At 51.1% G+C, this 21,829-nt stretch overlaps 7 protein-coding genes across 7 annotated transcripts; 3 read left to right on the forward strand and 4 right to left on the reverse strand.

Moving 5' to 3' along the window:
- Positions 1-615: 615 nt before the first annotated feature.
- On the forward strand, positions 616-2,871 carry Z519_09350 (uncharacterized protein; the record flags this gene model as incomplete). The annotated part of the gene is made up of 1 exon (XM_016767073.1): positions 616-2,871. The coding sequence occupies one exon, from the start codon at positions 616-618 to the stop codon at positions 2,869-2,871; it is 2,256 nt and encodes a 751-aa protein (XP_016616589.1).
- A 646-nt stretch (positions 2,872-3,517) lies between these two features.
- Positions 3,518-5,852, forward strand: Z519_09351 (uncharacterized protein; the record flags this gene model as incomplete). Its single annotated transcript, XM_016767074.1, has 3 exons — positions 3,518-4,160; positions 4,228-4,681; positions 5,531-5,852. 3 exons carry the CDS (start codon positions 3,518-3,520, stop codon positions 5,850-5,852), a joined length of 1,419 nt encoding a protein of 472 aa, XP_016616590.1.
- A 552-nt stretch (positions 5,853-6,404) lies between these two features.
- On the reverse strand, positions 6,405-8,014 carry Z519_09352 (uncharacterized protein; the record flags this gene model as incomplete). Its single annotated transcript, XM_016767075.1, has 3 exons — positions 6,405-7,522; positions 7,652-7,877; positions 7,937-8,014. The coding sequence occupies 3 exons, from the start codon at positions 8,012-8,014 to the stop codon at positions 6,405-6,407; spliced, it is 1,422 nt and encodes a 473-aa protein (XP_016616591.1).
- Positions 8,015-10,323: 2,309 nt separating this feature from the next.
- Z519_09353 (uncharacterized protein) lies at positions 10,324-13,422 on the forward strand (the record flags this gene model as incomplete). Its single annotated transcript, XM_016767076.1, has 5 exons — positions 10,324-10,619; positions 10,707-10,929; positions 10,990-11,046; positions 11,105-12,395; positions 12,479-13,422. The coding sequence occupies 5 exons, from the start codon at positions 10,324-10,326 to the stop codon at positions 13,420-13,422; spliced, it is 2,811 nt and encodes a 936-aa protein (XP_016616592.1).
- Positions 13,423-13,495: 73 nt separating this feature from the next.
- Z519_09354 (uncharacterized protein) lies at positions 13,496-15,192 on the reverse strand (the record flags this gene model as incomplete). The annotated part of the gene is made up of 2 exons (XM_016767077.1): positions 13,496-13,899; positions 14,022-15,192. 2 exons carry the CDS (start codon positions 15,190-15,192, stop codon positions 13,496-13,498), a joined length of 1,575 nt encoding a protein of 524 aa, XP_016616593.1.
- Positions 15,193-15,614: 422 nt separating this feature from the next.
- On the reverse strand, positions 15,615-17,558 carry Z519_09355 (uncharacterized protein; the record flags this gene model as incomplete). The annotated part of the gene is made up of 3 exons (XM_016767078.1): positions 15,615-16,187; positions 16,249-16,330; positions 16,396-17,558. 3 exons carry the CDS (start codon positions 17,556-17,558, stop codon positions 15,615-15,617), a joined length of 1,818 nt encoding a protein of 605 aa, XP_016616594.1.
- A 1,102-nt stretch (positions 17,559-18,660) lies between these two features.
- Positions 18,661-21,613, reverse strand: Z519_09356 (uncharacterized protein; the record flags this gene model as incomplete). Its single annotated transcript, XM_016767079.1, has 3 exons — positions 18,661-21,102; positions 21,210-21,403; positions 21,463-21,613. 3 exons carry the CDS (start codon positions 21,611-21,613, stop codon positions 18,661-18,663), a joined length of 2,787 nt encoding a protein of 928 aa, XP_016616595.1.
- Between the last annotated feature and the right edge of the window lie 216 nt (positions 21,614-21,829).

The raw sequence follows: 21,829 nt of genomic DNA on the forward strand, positions 1-21,829 counted from the left end.
AAGATGGGCCTCGATGGGCTCGATGGCTTCTGACCCTGGTTTGTCGACTGCCTTGGGACGTCCCTAGGGCGCTCGTTGGCTTCCCTCAACCTTCTCCGCCGCGCTGGCTTGCCCTCTGGCACCGTTGGTGTCCTCACTGGTCTCTCAGGCGGACAGAGCCTAATCGTCTCTTGAGCGAAGGGCAACCGCTCCCGCGCCCTGAGCCTTTTCACCCACACACACAGACGGCTTGTCCCACTGTCCGACCGCGTGCTTCCAAGGTCGCTTCATCCTCGTCCTCTCCCCACAGCTGATCCCTCCAATAATCGTCAGCATGCCTTTGTCCTGCTTCTCATCCTCGTCCTCGACCTTTGACCTCGCCTCTGCTGTCACGGATCGTGGCTTTGTTCCCTCTTTGGCTCCGTTTGTTCAGCTTCACTGCCATTCACTTTGTTCTAATATTATGTCATGACGCCGTCTGCCAGCTGCTGTCACCGCTGTGCAGCGAGCCCACCATTCTTAACCGTTATCTTCCCTTGACTCCGCCTGCTGAATCTCGAAATACCAGGAATGACCCGTGCAAACCCTACCACAATCCTCCTACGTTGACAAAATCCATTCCCTCTTCTTACCGATATGGATCTGTTCAATATCCCCCCCGAGGGGCTTGTCCTGCGACGGAAGTCCAAACACGATACACAGAGTAAACAGATTAAAGAACCTACGCAAGTGATCCGGTTGGACTTGGTTGAGTCCGTGACCAAGGATATACTTCGGTCTCTGAAAAATAATGAGCAAGTTCGTTTCCGATGTGGCAAAAGACCACAGCTACAATTCGGCAAGAAGACGGTAACTCTGGAAAGCAACGTTGATACGTTTCCCACCGAGATCTACACCAAGTCCAAAGATAATACAACCCCTCTATACTTCAGCGGCAGGTCAAGCCATAGGCTTGAGGTCAAGAAAGCCGAACAGGATACTGCAAAAGCCGACGAAGCCTTAGCTACCCTTGAGAGCACTCTCAAATCTATACAGGAGGAACGTGCGTCGAATGAGACCAGCTTGAAAGAGGACCTGAAGCACGGAGCTAGAAAAGATGCAAAGCCATCACCCTTATTGGGGCAGAGTTCTGCTCTGAGGAAAGATCATTTGTTAGGGCCCTTGAACCGATCTACACCGGGGAGCCCTTTTCTGAGCGCCTCTTATTCTCCGCGGTTGGGCCCTACCTCAGCTCCTTTGGCCCCTGGGATCTCGACGAAGGATCGGATACGACTGGATGCTATCCGGATACCACTCGTGCATCTTCTGGCCGTTCGACCAATGACGCCAAAAGCAATCTGTGATCAACTGCATACGACCAAGGAGGACCTCGAGAAACTGCTCGACAAGGTGTCATGGGAGGCGAAAGCAGAGGATGGGAAAAGAGAGTTGAAGGAAAAGAGTTACCGCGAACTTGATGTCTGGAAATTCCGTTATCGGTCGCATGAGGACAGACAGGCAGCCATTGACCATGCCATCCAAGCATACGACCGGATGAGAGTGGAGAAGAAAGATCCTCTCTGGCAGCTCTTGCTTCCTCCAGAGGAACGGGGGAAAGGCAAGATCCTGTCAAAGCTGAACTTTGACAAGCCGGTATCCAGTCACGCCACCCCTAAGCCGGAGCGTTCGAACGAGGACGGCAACGAGAGTAAGAATGAGGTGTCGGACCGAGATCATGCTAAGGCACGAATAAAGAAGGATAGAGACCCAGCCACTGTAGAGAAAAAGCGCAAGGACAAAGTTACCACCTCCAAGGGTCCGGCCAAGGGCGATCCAAGTGGTGCTTCCAAAGGCAAGGACAAGGAGACCTCGCACCTCAAGGTCGCAAAACCAGATGCCAAATTCAAGTCCTCTGAACGCATTGAGGACTCTGATGAGGAAGCCGAAGCAGCTTCAGAAGTTGTCGCCAAGCCAAAGAAACAGGACGCAGGGACAATGAAGTCAACTTCGGCCGTGAAGAGGAAACCCGAACACGGCCCACTCAAATCGACCAAGTCGCCTCTAACAACCGCCTCCCCCAAAAAGGCTGCCCACAAAGCCTCACTTTCAAATGCGTCTTCATCCAGCGGGAGCAACAGCGCGGGTGATAAGCCTCGGCCTGCGGTCGCAGGCGCTTCAAAGTCACTGAAACCTCAGAATCATCAGAAACTGGAAAGTACGGCTTCCCGCATTTCTCCTCGCCCACGACACGACAGTTCACCGCAGAAGCCGTCACCTCTGGGTTCTTCACCTCCCACCACCTCGACCGATGTAGACAATTCTGGCTCTAGCAAAGCATCCAACCAGTCTTCGGCTCCATCATCTCCACCCTCCAGCACTGACATGCCTCAAACGAAACAGGGCAATAAATACTCCCCCGTCATCTCAGACAAAAGTCGCAACGTGTCTCGAGGCAGGAGTCCTGGTCCGGGCCCCGTGAAGCGCAAGGCTGCTCCTACCGATGAGGAACGTCCCGCAAAACGCCAGCAGCAGCAACAGACACCGTCTTCAAGCCATTCAACTCCTCTGACGAACGGTACAGCTGAGCACCCAGCGCTGAAGCGCCCTGCTGTTCCAGTCCGGACCGACTCTGAACGTTCGTCTAGTCCTGAGAAACCTGGACCCAGCCGAGCCGATGTCATCGAGGAGGCGAGACGGTTTCAAAAGTACTATAAACGATACAAAGATCTCTATGATAAGATATCCGAAACCGACGAGAAGGAACGAGATGATAAGGACATGGGCGACCTGTGGAAGATGCACAAGCGACTGAAGGAGATGAAGGCCGATATCTGGGCGAATTGGGCTAGACTTGAGAAGCTCGACACAGCCGAGCCTAATGGCGATGTGAGGGAAATGCTAGCTGTTGGATAACAAAAGTGCTTTATGATATCAAAGATATCTGAGATGGATCGACACATTTGCAGGAGAGACAAAGAGTCCATTCTACCACCCTTTGTGAGTACATACAGGCTTTTATGATTTTTACAATGATCCAAACTCAGATAAGCCTGATTCCAAGAAATGAGATTTCTTTCCTTTTTCAGAGCTATGCTTGTTCATGTTGTCATCTGCAATGGTGTGAGACGCGAACCTCCACCTCTCCTCTTGCTCAGATGGAATTTATCCCTGGCCTTCTTTCCGGAAGGTCTGGCAGAATCTGGTGGCCAGTTGACTGCCAACAGCCAAAACCCCTCGGGATCATCCACGAGGAGAGATTTTCCTTGTTAGTTCCCTCACTTGATCCCATCACCTTGCCCTTGCCCGGTAAGAATTAATCAAAGGTCACTCCTTCCTGTGACCTCCGAATCTGCGCATGCTGACCAGAAAGTGAATCACAGATCGAGTATTCACCTTCGACTTCAGCTCTTGTCCGTTATCTTCCTCGCCTTTGGCGTCGGCCGGTGACTGAAAAAAACGATTTCATCCAGAGCAAGCTTTGACATCAACTCTCAATCGGTCCTCACTTTGACTTGGGCAAAAGTCGGTGACTATCTGCTCGTTCACCCTTGGACCGACAATGGCCAAAGATAGATCACGGAAACACTGGAATGGCAAGCGTCATTCAAGTGCCACCCCACAAAAGTCCAGCACCTTCACGCAAGACATTATTGATCTCACCCAGACCGATCCATGGACTCACCAGGCCAGACGAGCACGATCTGTCGCGCCCGTCGCACCTGTCGCACCTGGCTCAAGCTCGAAGCCGACACCACTGTCACCCGGATTCCCGATAAGAAAGAGCGTAGAAAGAGGATCGCGTCTAACCACCACAGTCAACGTCCCTCAAGATCCGAAATCGAACCCCGCTTACATCTTTCAACAGTTGGCGTTGGCTAACAATCGTGCGAACACTCGTCCTTCCTTCTTTGGGATTCTGGACCCAGATGACGGTGAAAGTTCAGGCAGGAGTGATACCACTGAGCGTGATGATACCCCAACTCCGGGTCACATGGAGGCGAGGGACAAAGACAAGGCTAAGAAGAAGTCTAGTCAAGGGAAGGGGAAGGATAAGCAGCCAGACAGGGAGAAAGACAAGAAGCCGGCCGACACTAGCAAAGCTCAACACCATGAGGGAGAGACTAGGCAACGAGAGGAAAAGAAGAAACGCAAGGAGGAGAAGAAAAAGAAACAGTTGTCCAGACCGGTGGAGACTCAAGCAGGTACGACGAAGATCTCGTTGAACTTTTGCTTCTAATGAACGCGCGAGGTAGCTAACTCCTTTCCCAGTTGCCGCAGCAGAATCCCGGAAGCGTAAACGTGACAATGAAGAGGCTAGGGCCTTTAAACGCCGAGTCGAACTCGAAGCCAATGCTGTCAAGAAACTTCGCGAGAGCCTTCCAACTGTCCGCCTTGACCGCGTGTTTGGGAAGCTTGAACGAGAGGAGGGCACCAAGCCGACCGAGATGGCCGTGCTGCTCACGACCGCCAGAGACACGATCCTCGACCTGGCGAGGCAACAGGTCCTGCAAACTCAGAGGGCGCAAAAGACCATTCAGGACGAGTTGCTGAGGATCCTGAAAGAACAGAGAGACAAGCTTGCCGAGTTGGAGGGAAAGGCCAACCCCAGTGCTGCTCCGGCTTTAGCGGCACATAGTCCCGAGAAGGAGGTGGTCGAAGTGATCGATGGCACATCCTGTTCTTCTTCAGACGATAGCAGCAGTGATGAGGACAGCGTGCAGAAGTCAGGTGTGGGAGGGAGAACCAACGCTTCTTCGCCCCAGCAGAGACCTCTTGACAGATGCGCAACACAGTGACCAACATCGGTCAAGCGACTGATCCCGCCTGGGTGCACCACGTCGCATCGAAAGCGCAAGGTGATTGATTGGTGACGTGCGCTACTGAAGAATCTGGATGCATGAGACGAAAGGATGGTCAAGTTCCTTATGTGACAAATCCCGAACCGTGAATGGGCACATTAGGAGAAGGCTTCGCCGAAAGACGCAAGGAAACTGGGCAGCGGCTACCATGATTCTGTACAGTGAGAAATAGCTGATGGCCAACTTTTCCTCGGTGATTACGAGACGGTCCCGCGAAGACAAACGAGAACAATGTTGAAAAATCAAATGTTCCAAGCTGCCGATGGCCTTGCGAAGTTGAATACAATGTAACCCTCTTGCTGTCTGCAAATCTGCAACCTGCAAGATGTGATCGACCATCTGTCCGCCAACACTGAGAATGGAGACATTCGTATTCAATTTAGCTTCCGATGATCAGCAATACCGTGTAAACTCGAACTCGGCCGCAAATCTGCATCGTTTCTTTCTCCAACTTTCCCAATCCCCATTATTCTCCCTCCAAAAAGCAAGGTGCCCTGTTGCTGCTTCGATTGTGGGCGATCCTGCTCGTCATGGAGCCTGTCGGATCCTCATCAGATGAAATAGTAGCGCTAGTCTTTCGGTCGATGACTAGCGTGAGGGTCTTCACATTTCTTGGCTACCCTGCTCGCCTGCTCCTTGCGGGCTAGCTACGGCCTTACATAATACAGTCACGTGCACGCACAAACTACCTGACAGGAGGCTTGAAGAGTTAGGTATATCGGCCTGGCAAAGGGTTGGCAAAGATGCATGCTCGCCACCAATCACATCATCAAGGTTGCAAAATATCGGTCCAACTCAACGCCAGAACTCTTCCCAAGTGCCATCGCAATGTCAATGTCGACAGCCGAGCTGAAGCGCCTGGCTCATTCCGAGTGCTGGGATGAGCGCTACGCAAGGTCGGCCCAGATGAGCAAGTCCACGAGTGGTTCAGACCTTTCAACGACCTCATGCCCTTTTTTGGCCGGTGTCTCTTCCAAGTACGAGGGGCGGAGACAGCCCCAAGGATCCTACATCTGGGGCCCGGAGACAGCGTAGGTTTCTGCGCCCATGGACTCTCAGGAGGGAGGCTGCACCGGAATAATCATGCCGCAGACAGTACCAGAGGATTTCTCCAAAATGGGTGACAAGAACCAAATTTGTCTTGATGTTTCGACAGTTGTAGTGGAAGCTATGTCGCTGAGGCATAGACATGTTGGGGGCATCACCTCGGAGCACGCCGACGTCCGTTGCATGGATCAGATCCCGTCCGAGTCGGTAGATGTTGCCTTTGACATTAGATGCTATGATATGTGGCAGCCCTTGGGATCCGCCAGACGAGGTGTTCGACAACACTGGTAGATACGTTCGAGAGGTACGTTCGGAAGGTCTCCTATAGTGGTTGTTCTATTATGAGAATCTAACCTCTGCATCTCCTCGAGGCTCTGTATTGTTTCTTGTTCGTCGGAGAATAAGGTTGTTCTCATCAAATTCATCAAAGAGAAGACATTTGACGCATACGCGTAGCAGATTTGCTTCCTGTTTGGACTGTCGCAGGTGGATGCGTTACTTATCGGTCTGCGACTCCCTCTCAGTGGTTTGCGACCGGGCTCAATGAGAAGGAGCGTCTCGCAGAACCAGCTCCTTCAAGGATTGATGCACAAGTCTAACCTGTCGTTTTCTGTCGTCCTCAAAGTCAACCTGGGATAAGAAGGGCTGCAGCAGGTTCAACACTCTCCTTTTGTCCACACAGGCCTCGGGCTGCACCAAGGTCCGCATGTCTGCGCGAGGATCGCTCAATGCTACAGCCCAACTCAATTCCAGTATGCTGAGGGGTCTTCGAGCGACTGCTAGAACCTGCAGTGCGCTCGTGGCGACTTGCGCATTGGCAGCATCGTTTTCAGTTGCGTGAGCAAACAATTTGCCGTATAGTTGCGAGAGCTCTGCTGGAGAAGGACTATCTGCCAAGAACCTTTTCATAGGACCCATGGCTTCGATCTTGCGCTTCTGGATAAGGTGGACCGTAAGTTTGACCCAGAATGCGCTCCCTTGTGCCGATTGGGAGAGCATTTGGGTCACAAGGGACTGAATGTCCGGAGGGAGTTTCTTGAGATACCTCTTTACAGTGTGTCCTACGATGATTGCATCCCGCTCTCGACTAGGACTCCAGCGAATATGTGTGGCTCCCTGTAGAGATTCTTCGATGCCTCTCTGAGGCCGGGACGAGAGAAAGACTTTCAGTCTCTGCATCTTGTTTGACAGGCTGTCGAGCACCACGATCAACTCGTCCCGTGAATCACTGTCACACTCGTCCCGAGCATCAATGACGACAAACAGTTCTCTGTCGAGATTCTCGACACAAGCAGACAAGAACTTTCCCAGGTCCGCGGAACACTGTTCCGGATCCAAGTGTTCTGATTGCTTGGTCCTGTCGTACCACCTGTTGAACTCGACCTTGAGGCCTTCTTGCTGATCGAGCAATTGAAGGAGCAGGCTCGAGGAGATGTAGAGTACCTTTTCTCTTTCGTCTTTTCCGCAGTAGTGGTAGCACATAACAGGACGAGGTGATTTGTGTTCGTTTCGGCGGATCAGCTCCTCAATAGCGTGTGCTGTAATGACGGTTTTGCCGCAACCCATGGGGTCAAGAACGACCAATTGGCCCGAATTTGGAGCATTGTACCATTCAATGAACTTGGGATCCGCCAGTATCCATTCGCAAGCGTCACTGGCTCGAATTGCACGAAGCTCAGAGTGGAACTCACTCCGTTATTTGTCTTTGTTGACGCCAGGAGCCTTTGGATTGGCGGGCGCTTTAGCTTTTTGCTCAAGCGGGACTTCTCTTCTGCGGGCAAACTCACTCTTATTGTCTTGGAGCGGCTTCTTGATATCCGTGACAAGCTCCAATGTTGCGTTCCCGACCCTGTCAAGCAGAAGAGCGGCGTGGTCGACAAAGTCTGAGACAATTGTCGGCAGGCGCTGGCTGAGCTGGTCACAAACTAGTGCAAGCACAAAAGCCTTGCTGGTCAATTTGTCTAGTGCGGCAATGTAAAAGTTCAAGAGATCTTTATACACTGGAACAAGGGCCTGAGAACTTGATCAGAACTCGAAAAGCATCGTCTTTGCCAATCCAGACGTCAAAGTACCTTATGAATACCGTTCTCATCGTCTAACTTCCGACCGAGGGTGTCACAATCGTCGATGATCGCAACGTGTTCCAGCATGCGGATGATCTAAGTATTCAGCGAGTCCTCAGCACCACATATGGTAATAGTAATCTGTTTCGGTTGATTAACTTCACGTCTTGGAATCTCACACGGCTGCTGAAGCTTGCTGAATGGGTTACTCACTGCAGTTACACAGCTCACAACTCCTATGGCCGTTTATGCAGTAGGCTGGACACTCGCAAGAGGACTGGCCAGGTCCAAGGCCAATTTGAAGTTCTTCAGCGGCGCTCGCAATCTCCGCAGCCCCTCGTCAGAACAGTGAATCGCCTGCAAGTTCTTTGTTGGTCTGTTGCACACTTGTAGGAATGCCTCAATCTTCTCGCCCTTCAAGATCACGCTCTTCACTTCGTTCCCAAACTGTAGAGTGCCTCGAGGTATGTGGCGCTCCACAGATCTGTAGATCTAGCTGTAGCCTTGTCGTCCTGAATCATAGTATTTCGAATTTCGGTGTGGGTAATCCTTGATGAGATTGGCGGGTTGGACGCCACGAGGGTAGGCGCATTCTCATTGTCGCCGGACACAGCAACATGGCTACCAATGTCAGGTCATTTGTGCTGTGGAAGCCGTTGACTATACGAACCTTTCTGATGACTCCAAGTCAAGGGGTTGTTCTCGTTCAGGTCGGTTTCGGGATGATACCCTAGATCTGGAGGACCATCTCAAACTTGTCACGCCAAGAGCCCCTTCTTCCCTTCTCCTGAGATGGAACCGTAAGTTGAGGTTGGAAGAACAGCTTAGAAGGCATGGCAGATGCAATGGTCTAGCTTCCAGCGGATTAGATGAGGACCCTCAGCGTTGCCTTGAACTCCATATAAGTGAACATTCAGTGAATACTTATTGGCCACTGATTTGGAAGACATCCACCCGATACGTGTGTCGAATCTCAGATCTCAGGTTGTGGAACTCTTCAACGCCTTACCCCCGTCATCGTTTCAGATACCGAGCACCCTCGACCCCTGTACTCCACACAAGTTGCAACAGGCTATATATAGTTTGTGGGCGTTGGCGCGCGGCTAGCGAGCCAATCCAAGATTAGAGGCGCGGCAGTGTACACCTCACCCATAACAGTACACGTAAGTCGTCTTGCTCTTGTTGGTCGTGAACTCATCTCCCAACGGAAGATATTCCCTATATTCCATCTCGGGCTGATGTCAAAGGATACTGTAACGTAATATTATCGTTAACCTTCTCATGCGAATGTAGACTGCCTAGCTAAGTGGGACTCTCCATAGCCTCGGCCGAATTTGCAGTATTCGCATCATAGACTGCTTCTGCCACACTGCGGGCTGTTTCTCGTCCTGCAAAATCGCCCTGTGGTTGCTCTTTAAACCCACTCGCCATATCTACAGATGCACCATCGACGGATGACCACATGGCCGCCACAACGTGGCCAAACTCCGCTGCGTGAAACCCACTCGCCAAATGGATCATGTCCGTCGACCGTGTTGCATGATTCTCACTGTCAAACCCAACGACAGATAGGGAATCGACGCTTGACCGAGATTCGTATCCAATCTATGCTGCACACTCGGGGGGTCAACCGTCGCAGTGTTAGACGGGCCGTGTTGCAACACTAGACAGCTGATGGACGCGTCCAGAGCATCCGAAGTTCCAGGGCAGGCGAAACGTACCATTTCACTATGCGCCCGGCTCTCCAGCGCCGATCGAGCAACAGAGATGGCCAACGACTCGTGGGAAAGGGTAGTGGTACTGGTGGGGGTTTTTTTTTTTCGGATGGTAGAACTGTCCGCCACGCCAGGAAGTGCTCTTTCGCTGGGCGTCGTGGGCATCGACACCATTAGCAGGTGAGGTTTTGCCGTGCGATCTCGTTGACGTGTCGACTGCTGTCTGCGGGCGTGGGCGAGCGCTTTGATGGTCGGTGTGTATGAGGAAATAGCCCAACTGAGCGTATCGTCGGTAGAGTTAGACCGCCACACAGTTCTTGATGGGTCCATGCCGACTAGCCATACGTCGGCGTTCTTAGTTGGTCAGGCAATCGATCTTACCAAGGTCATAGACATTATTCCATTCCACCCAGCACCCTCTCCACGTACAACAGCATAATAGTCATGACTCAGGTCGAATAGGAGGATGCTCAGGTCTGGAAACGGAAGTAGATCTCGGAGAGGTCAAGATTCGCTGCTGTGCATTCTGGTAAGTCAGCGCCACCACTGCATCAGGCCTTGGCATTGTGCAATCACCCCCACAGCCTTACGCTCTCTTTCAATCCGTCATCTTCCTCGTTGTGTTCTAGGATCCATGTAAATGCGCAATGAAATTCGCTTTCTGCTATTGCGGCGGTGACCATGTCTTCTAGTGTGCGCGAATTCTTTACCATCAGGCTTTCATCCGTGCCGCCAAATCTAGATCAAAATGGCTTGTTCTCATTATTTTCCAAGGAAGATGCGGCCTTGATCCTCCATGTATCACTCGCACTTGATCCGCTGGCCAACTGGACGTCCAAAATAGCCACGGTGACTTTTAGCAGCTCGCCTTCGTTCGCAGACGAGAAGCAAAAACGCATATCGACTTTTGGGTGGGACAAAGATTTGTACAGTCTGACTCCACTCAATCATGTGGAGGCACAGGACCTTCGAGCAGAGTGAGCGTGATTTGTCCCTTTCTACCTCTTCTCAGTCTCAAAAATGTGGGTTCTAAACCGCATAACTGCTAAACCCTGGCAATTTAGCATTGTAGCTATTACGGGTCTTGCTGGTCGTGCTTTTGATTCCTGGGCAAATGACCAAGGCTCTATGTGGCTTCGAGATTATCTCCCTCGAGAATTGCCGGGGGTGAGAATTTTCATCTACGGATATCCCTCGAAACTATATCAGAGCCAGTCCCGAGCCAGTCTGTGGGACTATACGGAGGGATTTATGAGGACCATGGCAAGATTAACAGATACCAGCGAGGTATTGAGCTTGTCTTTTCCTGGTTCCTGATATCCAACTACTAATTATCCATGCCCTTAGGGACGGACACCTCTCATTCTAATCGGACACAGCTTGGGTGGTATCGTCATCAAGCAGGTCCGTAAAGCCTCCAATGCCCACCCCTCGTACAATGGCCTACTAAGATTTAATCCAGGCCATAGTCGAGTCAATGTCTTTCACCAATGCGATGCCCAGTTTCTACCGGTCTGTTTGCGGCATTGTCTTCTTCGGAGCACCACATCGTGGCTTGAACAATCCGGCCCTGGTTAAGATAATCGGTGACAGGCCTCCTGCGGACTTGGTCAGAGACCTATGCCCTGGATCCTCGTTGCTTGTGTCGCTGAATCAGTCGTTCCCGCATCTATGCCAAGACTTTCATATTGTTACGTGCTTCGAGACTCACGCAACTAATACGCCGGAGTTAGTTGATCCAAATGACCCGGAGTCTAGGTGGGCTAGGACTGGCCCGCCTGCATTCGTGGTACCCAGAGAGTCCGCGTGTCTAGATTGGTCAAACGAACGCAGGATCCCTGTTCATGCAGACCATTCTCGAATCGCAAAGTTGACAGACTCGCCTGGAAGTGAGTACTGGCTGATACGCAACGAGATTAAACTTTTGGTCGATGGTGCGCAAGACGTTATGGCGACGAGAATTGAAACGTCTCTGGCGACTCAGGATGTCCTAGACTTGTTATTTGCGTTCCAATACGAGTTCGCTTGGCTGAGAGCCTGGGGTTCTTTGGCTACTCAGAACGAGCGACTCGAGGAAAGACAGCTAGGAACATTTCAAAAGTTCGAGAGTGCGGTTCCACTTGTACCTTACGGTCATCTTGCTTATCATCGTCTTGCAGAGATATCACTGCTGGCAGAAAATCTCGGGGTCATCCTCGAGCGATACCGAGTGACGTCCGATCCATTGGGAAACAATGGCCAAGGACCCTCCGCGGATATATCGCCAAATCCAAATTCTCTATCACGCTTACCAGGCCTAAATATTGTCAGCTCTACGACACAGTCTGAGGAAATGAGTCCACCGAAACTCGGGCAAGACACCTTCTACCGTATCAGTGGCTGGAGCGTATCCGATCGCGCACAGCTGGGTTTTCTGTTACAACGGCTCCAGCTAGCCAAAAGAGAGGTAGCGAAAATCAAGCCATATTCTCAATCCCCCGATCTCATCGCTTCCTCTAACCTCATCAATCAATTCTCCCTAGATTCTCCCGAGCTAAGCAGGTTGGATCACATGCAGACGACGCAGCAATACTCATCGATGTCAAAAAGAGCGTCTCTAAAACGGCAGTACAGCAATGAGAATGACATAACCACAGATATTGAAAGACTGCTTCACCCACCAGAAAGTATCGACTCTGAACGCGGATCTTCAGACACAGAGCGTCGCTATTTCACACGTTTTCTTGATAAGAAAATGCAGGAAGAGAAAAAGGGTATGCTATCACTCCCCTCTCCTCTCTAAGGACATGGCAATCCTGATTAGGCTTGTTTGCTGACGTGGCATGACGTTTCGAAGAAGCCTGGGTGCTTGTAGAGTCGAGATCCTACGATCAAGCCAACACTATCCAAAAACAACGCGAAGCTCAAGATCAAGCATTCAAGCTCGCGTTGGACTTGAGCATCGAGAATAAACCTGGCTCCCTGAGAGCGTTGCACTGTGTGGGGATTGTTCAGCATTTGGAATTGAAGAGGTTCAGCTTTTTATTTGAAATCCCTCGTCAGACCGACGTGAGCAAGAAACCACTGTCGCTGCACTCATACCTGTCCGACGCAAGTCCGTGGGGAGGTCCAGCCGTGTTGCCGACTCTAAGCCAGCGCATCAAGCTTGCCCAAATCCTTGCGGTGTCACTGTGGGAACTGCACAGCGCGGGCTGGCTGCATAAGAGCTTCCACAGTGGCAACATCCTCTTCTTTTGCAAGCGTTTCACCGACACCTTCTCCGTGACCGAACCTCATATTGGTGGATTCGAAGTTAGTCGGCCCGACGCCGATGGGCAGTTGTCTCTGGATATGCAGGGCGGCGAATTCGACATTTACAAGCATCCAGAGCTGCGAGACGAATCGAACGACCTTCAAGGCCGGCCGCCCTTCGAGCGGAGGCATGACGTCTACTCGCTGGGCCTAATGCTGCTCGAAATCGGGCTGTGGCAGCCGCTGCGTTCGTTCTATCCCAAGTCTTCCACGCCTCTCAAGACTGCCCAACGTCTGCTCCAAAGGGCGCAAAAGAACCTGCCTCACCAGGTGGGCGAGTTCTATTTGGAGGCTGTCTTGTCATGTTTGAATTGCCAGGAGCCTCAACTGCTCACAGGGGATCAAAAAGGTCGGGAAGCTAAGACAGGTGTCGATACAACCGCAGCCACTGCCGCCGCAACCGGCGACGACGAGAGAGGCGGTGTCTCCTTGAGAGTGTTCGTGGAGAAGGTGATTTATAATCTGGAAAAGTGTCATTGTAGCGGGTAAGTGGTCGGATCGAGAAGCAGTCGTGCTCAGAATTCCCGGCTCTGTGTGCATTAGCGAAGTATGAACGGCGTGATCAAACCTCTGTCCTCGACCCCTGCCGAGCCCTTGTGCTCTCCAATTCACGTCCTCCCAAGCCACCGTAACTCCGAAGAAGATCCCGCATCTCCTCCGTTCTTCTTTTCCATGTCCGCTTCTCAAGGTCGTCTACTCGTTTTATCTCGTCCTGGTCGGTTCCTTGACCCTGATCCCGAGCAATGAGATGATCGAACGGAGTCGCCCCTGTCCGGGTTCTCGCATTCACGTCCGCACCAGCCTGATCCAACAGCATGCGCGCGACGGCAGTGTTCCCAAAGTAAGCAGCTACGTGGAGAGGGGTCGACCCTTGATGGCAGACCTGATTTGCGTCCTCTACGGTGGCAGTATGGCGAAGCAGAAACGTCGTGATATCAGCCGAAGAAGGGTCGGTCTCGAGCAGTGCTGTTCAAAATCGATAATCAGCGCTTCCTGGAACTCCGATAGCAATTCTCGGTTTATCTTCCAACAGCTCTCCCGGGAGAAACTGTCCTGTTCCCCAGCGGCAAATCCTGGGATTGACTTACCATTGTCAAAACTAGCCGCTGCCAAGTGAAATAAAGTGAACCCGTTGTCACAGACTACCAAACCATGATTTTTTCGAGTTCCCTCCAAGCCAAGTAGGAAGCTCAACTGTGTTTGTGAACCAGCCGCGTATTGAAAACTGTTGTAGTACTCGCCGGCCATGCCCGGGCGAGTGAAGTTGTCATATTTCGCGCCGTGTTTGAACAAAACGCGGGCGCAGTCAAAATGTTCGCTCTGCACAGCCATGTCGAAGGGTGTGAAGCCAGTTCCCGTGGCGCCCGAATTGACTAGATCGCTCAGGTCGCTTCCGAGGTCACTCAGCCGTGTGATGGTCTCATCGATGAGGCTAGGCATGAACTCTGCGACAATATGGAGGACATTTCTGTTCTGTTCGTCCCTTGCCGTTATGTCCGCACCAGCAGACAAAAAGGCTCTGAAGAGGTTCATATCTCTTGTCCGAATGGCGTCAAACAGGGGTACCATACCGACTCTGTACGAAAGGCCTTCACGAAATGCGGGGTTAACCTCAATATCAGGATGGGAAAGTAGAGGTTCGATCATATCTGCAGAGCCCCAGATGCAAGCGTCTTGGAGCGGGTGATGTCCTTTCGCGTGTGCTTTGACGTATGCTGCCAGCGTTGATGTTGAAACAAGGATGTTTAAGACATTCTCCAAGTGGTCTTCAAATTGTAACCCTCCATAACGAAGACGCTGTGTTTTCAGTTGCATGATCAATGCGCTCAAGGCCTGAGCTTTGGCCTGAGATTTGCGTAATGTACCTTCTGCCCCAGAGAATTTGGATGATTGCAGCAGAGCATGGAGAAGATCAGGACGTAAACGCATTGCGGCAATATCGGTGGGTGAACGACCGTCGCGTGCAACACTACAAGGGTCCGCCCCGTACCTGAGCAAAACCTGGACCGCAACGGCTGCCGCAGGTCCTCTGGCTTGGAGACAAGCAGAATGAAGCGGCGTGTTGTGCTGGTCATGATCTTTTGCTTCAATATCTGCCCCTGCTTTTAGTAGTGCCGTGGCAATCTTCTCGATATCGCCATTCGGGAAGGCTTGAAGGTGATGGAGACATGTCTGGCCGGTCTCAGATGGCATCCGGGGGTCTGCCCCATTTCTGAGTAGAAATAAAACCACATCCGTATTTCCCGCTGCACAAGACATCCAGAGAGGTGTCCAAAAACCGCTACTCGTTGTGCAATTGATATCGTCCAACGACATCTCCCTCAAGCGTTCCACTACTTCCAAAGAACCAAGGCTTGCTCCGTAGTGCAGCCAGGTCAGCCCTTCTCCATCGATGTGTCACGAACCCACCGTTGTCCCCAAGTACTCTACGCCCTCCACCCGAATCGGGTGGACGGTATAGAAAGAAAAGGAAAGGATAAGGCAAAGGACGGTTGAGGCACAAGGCTATCGGTTAACGCTGCCTTACCCTTTTCACGTGACAGAAAGAGGGGAAGCTATAAGAGTCTCCTCTCACCTGAATCGGCTGAGAGAGAACTCTTCCTTTTTCTCAAGCGTTGAGTCGTTGTCAATAGGGCTACGTGAATAGAACAAGGCATTCAGCTACTCCAATTCCTTTGTACCTACTGCGTTGCGTAGGTCCCTGATACGATGTCTTCGAAGGGAATCAACTCATTCGCCGAGTTGATGAGAGAAACGAACGTCTCTGGATCGTCTAGACAATATGACTCCCGGATTTCCGGTGTAAAGATGTCAATGCCTAGCCCTCCATAGATTTTTCGAGCTTGCTGATCTACTGACGGAGCCAATTCTGCGTTCAGGACCAGAAGGTCTTCGTAAGATTGCTCTATTCCTAGAATCGCGTTGCTCAAAGTCCATTCTCGCACCATTTCCATTAAGTCCGCAGGAATCGGAACACACATTGCTGCAGAGAGGCGATATAAATCTCGTCTTGCCCTGGGATCGCCGGTGCGAGCACTAAAGTCGAGCCACTTAAACGCTTCGGAATAAGACGTGTCGCAACCAAGACCCTGAATGTAACAGAGTGCCAATTGATATGCGGCGGCGGCGGCGGCAGCCTGACTGTCGGGATCTGGTGTCGCCCTCGACATTCCAGTAGAAGACATGCGATGTAAGTCGTTGACCATTTCGCACGAGATGTTTCGCGGTAGAAGCTGAGACCAACATTTCTCAATCTTCATACACGGGCAATTGTGAGAATTCTTTCTGTACAAAGGGGTGAAGGACTTTTCGTACCTCCGGGATTTTATTGATCGGAAGCCCTGAAAATAAAGGCTCGACAGTCTCTGAAGAAATCGTCTCCCAAGTGAAGTGCTCTCTGCGTTGAGATGTTAGCAACACACGGCTATGATTTCCCCGGCGAGATCAGAGTGGTTTTCTGACCTTTGGCGAGAGTATTCATCTGCGAGCTCTGGTTTCAGCAATATCTTGATCTCTGCATATTCCCGAGCACGGAGTTCAGGATGAGTCCTGAGGGTGAGGTCAAAAATGTCATCTAGTACCCTGAGTTGATTCTTAGTATACTCGAGACCTGGATAATGCCGGACCGCATCCTTCGCAATGTCGACGACAATGTCAGTGGTCTTCCAGATTTTGATGCAGGCAGCTTTGGAGTTTGCCTCGCGAACTCTGTCAGATTGAAACCTGAATTCAAACGGATCTCCGCCGTGGAGGAACACTCGCGAGACGAGGAGGCCGTAGCCGTAAATATCGACCTTGTACAAGTTGTCTAGGTCAATGCTTTGAGAAGATTCTGGTGCGTCCCAAGGAGGGGTGAATCCTGGTTGTCGGACGGCGTAATCGTCATAGTCCGTGTTAATCATTGCGAAGCCGAAGTCGCACAATTTCGCTCGAAAGGTGATTTCCCCCAATCGAAATATCAAAACATTGGAGAAGGTAAGGTCCCCATGTGTCACACCAGCGTCATCCAAGGCCTCTAGGCCTGATGCGACATCATATGCAATATCACGCTTGGTGTTCCAGTTGAGATCGATGTCGAGGGTAAAGAAATCGGTAAGCGAACCACAGTCAGCATACTCCATCAATAAGAGAGGCCATCGAGTCTTGCTTTCGGGATCATCCGTGTGAGTCCCTTCCCAATCAATGCCAATCAAGTTGACAAGGTTGTCGTGACGACGGAGCTTTTCTTGTCCAAGGATGCGTATCTCTTTTGCCATTGAGCCCAACTTCTTGGAAAATTCTACACCATTGCCCCGCAACAAATGTTTTGCAGCAACCTTTTGCCCAGGGAGCCAGCCTGCGGCAGTCGAAGGATCGTCCGGATCCTGAGCAGGACCCTCTCCGAGCGGCACAGCCAACCGAGAAACGTTTACCACGTTCGTGGCTCCCCGTGCAACCCTGACCACCAAACCTGACGGATTTCTAGCCACGCCGCCACTGAAGAGCCGGAGGTCGTGTTGCGTAGCAAGTGCCACTAGCGAGGCCTGGTTGTCGACAAAGAGGCTTGCGTCTACATGGTCTGGAGTGGAAGTGGAGGCCTCATCTGAAAGTAGGAGCCTTTTTTGAACAAGGGCCGTGAAAGACATAGTTCCGAGTGCAAGAGTGCAGACGAAGAGAACTAGGTCCCACCGTTTCAAAGGGCGAAACAGAGGAACAATTCTGCCGCAATCAGGCTTCCATTCACCTCTCCAGTTGTTGCATCAGCATTCACAGCCTCGCGATCACGTGTATTGGGGCGTCACAACTCAATCTCAGCGTCTCGATGGTGATCTACCGAGTACCCCTTCTCGCCCTCACAGGACCGTATGTGAAAGTCCGCCTATCCCAACTAAACTCTGGCCCTGCTCAACCTATACCGTTCTCGTCCTCGGTACTGATGGCGACGGTGACGAACAGAGAACCTAAGCCGACAGTTCTACATTACCTCCCCCGTTGGTAGCCTTGCCAATCTCTCGAACCAGGACCATCCCAACTCATTCAATTTAACTTTGTTCTTTAACCCCCCCCTCCGGAAAGACAATGACAACGTTAAGAAGGACAGGGCTTCTCGACAATTCCACTTCGACCAATCTCAGGTCTTGACCCCTGGTCCTTATCGGGAACCATTTATCCAGGTTCGACCGTGGAGACTGAATCGACGGAACAAAATCTGAATCCCTCCTTCAAGGCTGGAAGTGGGACGACCACCCTCACAGTATGACATGGGCGAAACAATGCATTATCAGTAATTTGAATAGGATAGGCTGCCGTGAGCTTGTTTCTCGAATAGTTTTCACTGCGTGCTTTCGACTATCTCTCGGCTTTGCGATGAAAAGCGCGTTTTCGATGGCCAAGCTAGTGCATCACCTAATCTACGTCAAAAGGCAAGTATAAGTGGCGAGGGAGATAGGCCAGACTTAACGTACTACTGTACCACTAGCACGAAACCCGCTGACATTGTCTTACACTGGCCACTGAGGAGACCAGAAAGCAATTCGACAATCTTCCGAGCACTTGAAGGCCCAGAAAGGTGAGCACTAGAAAGGGCAGCAATGGGACGTTGCAGTCCTGAGTGCTTGAGCAAAGCGACCAGAGATAAGGTGGTGGATACAAAGAGAAATTTGTGCACGAACATACCGTCGTTAAAATCGATAACGTCTTGCGGATATAGGTCATTCTACTCCACTTAAACCATTGCCTGTCCGTATTTCAGTCACTCAACTTCCTGAGCGCCTCTCTGGTCCACAGAGAGTGAGGATGGTTTTCACCGAGCAGGGCTTTTTGACCAGTCCAGGCTCTTTGATACAGACGACGCGCTGCATCAGTGTCTCCTATTTCTCCCAGGACAATGGCCAAATCATTCACAGTCCAGAGGGTGTCTGGATGGTTCGACCCAAGAACGCGTTCTCGTCGAAAAAGTGCGTCTTGGTGCGTCTCTGCAGATTTCTGCAGCATACCTTGGTCATGATAGCAACGAGCCACGTCTGTGATCGCCCAAAGCGTATGTGGATGCTCCCTGCCGAGCTTTTCCGTCTGGATTTTGATGGCTTCTTCATGGAGCCCTAGAGCGTCATTGTATCGTCCTTGCTTGCGATATGTCCGCGCCAAAGTATTCAAAGTCCAAGCAGTTTCGAGATTGTCCGAGGGGTACCGGTTTCGGAGGACCTGGAGTGAACGTAAATGCATGTCCTCTGCCAGGTCATATTGGTGAAGGTGACGGTATATTCGGCCGAGTTCATTAATAGTCCATCTTGTCTCGTCGTGATCAGGTCCAAGATTTAACGATTGAATAGCGAGCGCTTGTTCTTGAGTACGCGCTGAGAGTTCCTCTCGTTGCTGTTGGTCATACAGTAGGCCCAGACTGTTCATAAACCATGCCGTCGAGATGTGCTCTTGCCCCAGGGTATTTCTTTGATTCTCAAGAGCTTCAGCGAGCCATTGCTCCCCATCTGTCAGTCTCCCACTCATTGTAAATTCTCGAACAAGGTCGCGGATGACCATCATCTTGTCAAAGTAGCTGATGGGTGGAATCTTGTAGTTTTGAGATGTACAGTCGAAATTTGACGATGCTAACGGCATTTGACCTCGGATCAAGATCTCTGGGACATCTTGCATCCAATCAAGCAGGCTCATGTCAAATCCGTTCTCGGCGTTCCGAGCAATCCATTCTGCCAGGGACCTCTGCATCTTCATGAGTCGCTGAAGCGGAAATATAGATGATTGGAGGAAAAGTAGCTGCAAGATCCAAAACTGCCGCCGCGGCTTCGAAGACAGAAAGTCGGTCACCTCGTGCTCAAGGTCACGGTCAAAAGTCGAATTGGTATAGTGATGGCACCAGAAAAGAACCGCGTAATCCAACAGCGGAAACCTGGCAGGATCAATCACAACCTGACAAGCAACGTACGAGAGATACCGGAGGCAAGTCTTTGCCAGTTCTTGGTGCCCATCTGCTTCAGAAATCAAAAATGGCAGGATTGCATCGTCCACTTGGTAATGAAAGTGAGAACTACTGAGAAATTCGCCAACTGAAACATGTATCAAGCGAAAGATATCTTGCTCGGCACGATACTCCACTAGTGGACTGCAAAGTTCCAAAGCTGACGATTTGAAGGGTAGGTTGAGCTCAAGCATTCCAGCCGACGACATCTCCACTGCTACTGCGGACTCTAGTTCGTTCCAATGCAGATCCCGAGCCGACAGACGAATCCAGAGTAGGATCTTTTTTGCAAGGGCTTGTCGTCCGGCTGGTCCTCGTGCCAGCTTCTCGAGAATGGCACCATACATCACTTCAAGACCTGTGGGCATATGATTTAGAATGTCCACTATTTCGCGAGATGAGGTTGCCAGTTTCAGGGATTCGATCACAAGATGCGCCCAAAGAAACATTCCGGAAGCGCGTCGCAGGATCTGGTCTTCGATGTCCTTACGACAGGTTCCCTCAGGAATTCCAAGTTGGTTGATTGCTTTGGAGATAAACTTGGCCATGTCATGGCTCGTTTCAGCAGGAGTCATAGTGATCCTCAGATGTTGTTCCGTCCTGGTCTTGATCCTAGGGTCATCTCGACTGAGGAGGATGATCTGGACATTTGGCAAGGATTCGATAAGCCCCAGCGCAGTGTCAACGACTTGAACCGGGTCCTTGAATTCATCCACGCCATCGATAACAAGGTAGACCTTTTTCACCGACTTAATCAGCCTTTTCAACAGCGCAAGAGGCATGTCGGCAGCAGCCATCTTAAATCGCCCAAAACGGATGGCATTCTCATGAACAGCGGTGATAAATGTGGGTATGTCCTCAAGGTGAGCCAGAATTTGAGCCAGAAGATTTACCAGCACGGTACAAATTGACTGGTTATTTTCTTTTTTCTTGTCACAGTAGAAAAAGGCGCAGATGATTTGAGGATCAGCAAGGATAGCCTTTCGGACCGATTCAATGATCGACGCACTCAGAACGGTTTTTCCAGCGCCTGGAGGGCCTGCGATCCAAACTAATCTTGGATTGGATGTTTCCAACCAGTCACGGTATGGTTGTTGATCAAGCAGCCAGTGACCGCATGGTTCGCAGCGGCGTTGAGATTCCCGAAGGAAAACTTCTTCCATGTCAACCGGAGAGAGCCACTCCATCAACCTTTGCCTCGGAAAACTCTGAGCCTAGGAAGACGTTCAGAAAGGGACTTGCTCATAGGGCAGGGAGATTGATATATGAGAGCTTGCTCCCGTTTTTAAAACACAGGTAAGACTAGTGTCGCGTAACTCACCTCGATTCTCCTGAGGCCCTCACATGTAGACACTTGCAATCCGACCTGGTTGGCCAAGGTGTCTTGAACTGTTTTTCGGTGGGCGAGCGAGATCTCTTCTTGTAACTGAGTGGTGTGTCGAGAAATAGACTCTAGGGTGCTCTGAAACTCATTCTCAAAAGGCTGCCAGAAGACCTTGCCAAATAATCGGAATCCTAATAGCCAGTTTAGTATGACAGAAGGTCCTAGTAGAGCCGGTAGCTGTTCGTCTAACCCTTTGACGTAAAGACATCTTTGGCCTGCTTCAAAAAGACCAAGACATGATAGTATACGTTGGTCAAAGCAATCTTGAATCGCTCGTTGTGGCCGAAGAGCTCTTCGTATTGGCGATAGACGGACAACGAGTCTCCAAGTCGCTCAATCATGGAAACGAGCTTCCTAAAATATTCCGAGAAGGATCCTGCCGCCTCGGATCGAATCGTGAATCAGACGATTCCCCATGCGAGGCGGGCCTTACCTCCAAGACTATTCTCAGAGCCCCCCATATCAAAGCTGACGGATTAGACTGAGCCTGAACCAAGCAGTCGACAGCTCTTGAGTACCGCTGTAGGAAGTTGAGGAAGTGCTCAAGCCTTTGGGTG

The sequence above is a fragment of the Cladophialophora bantiana genome (assembly GCF_000835475.1).
Source record: "Cladophialophora bantiana CBS 173.52 unplaced genomic scaffold supercont1.15, whole genome shotgun sequence".
Lineage (NCBI taxonomy): Eukaryota > Fungi > Ascomycota > Eurotiomycetes > Chaetothyriales > Herpotrichiellaceae > Cladophialophora > Cladophialophora bantiana.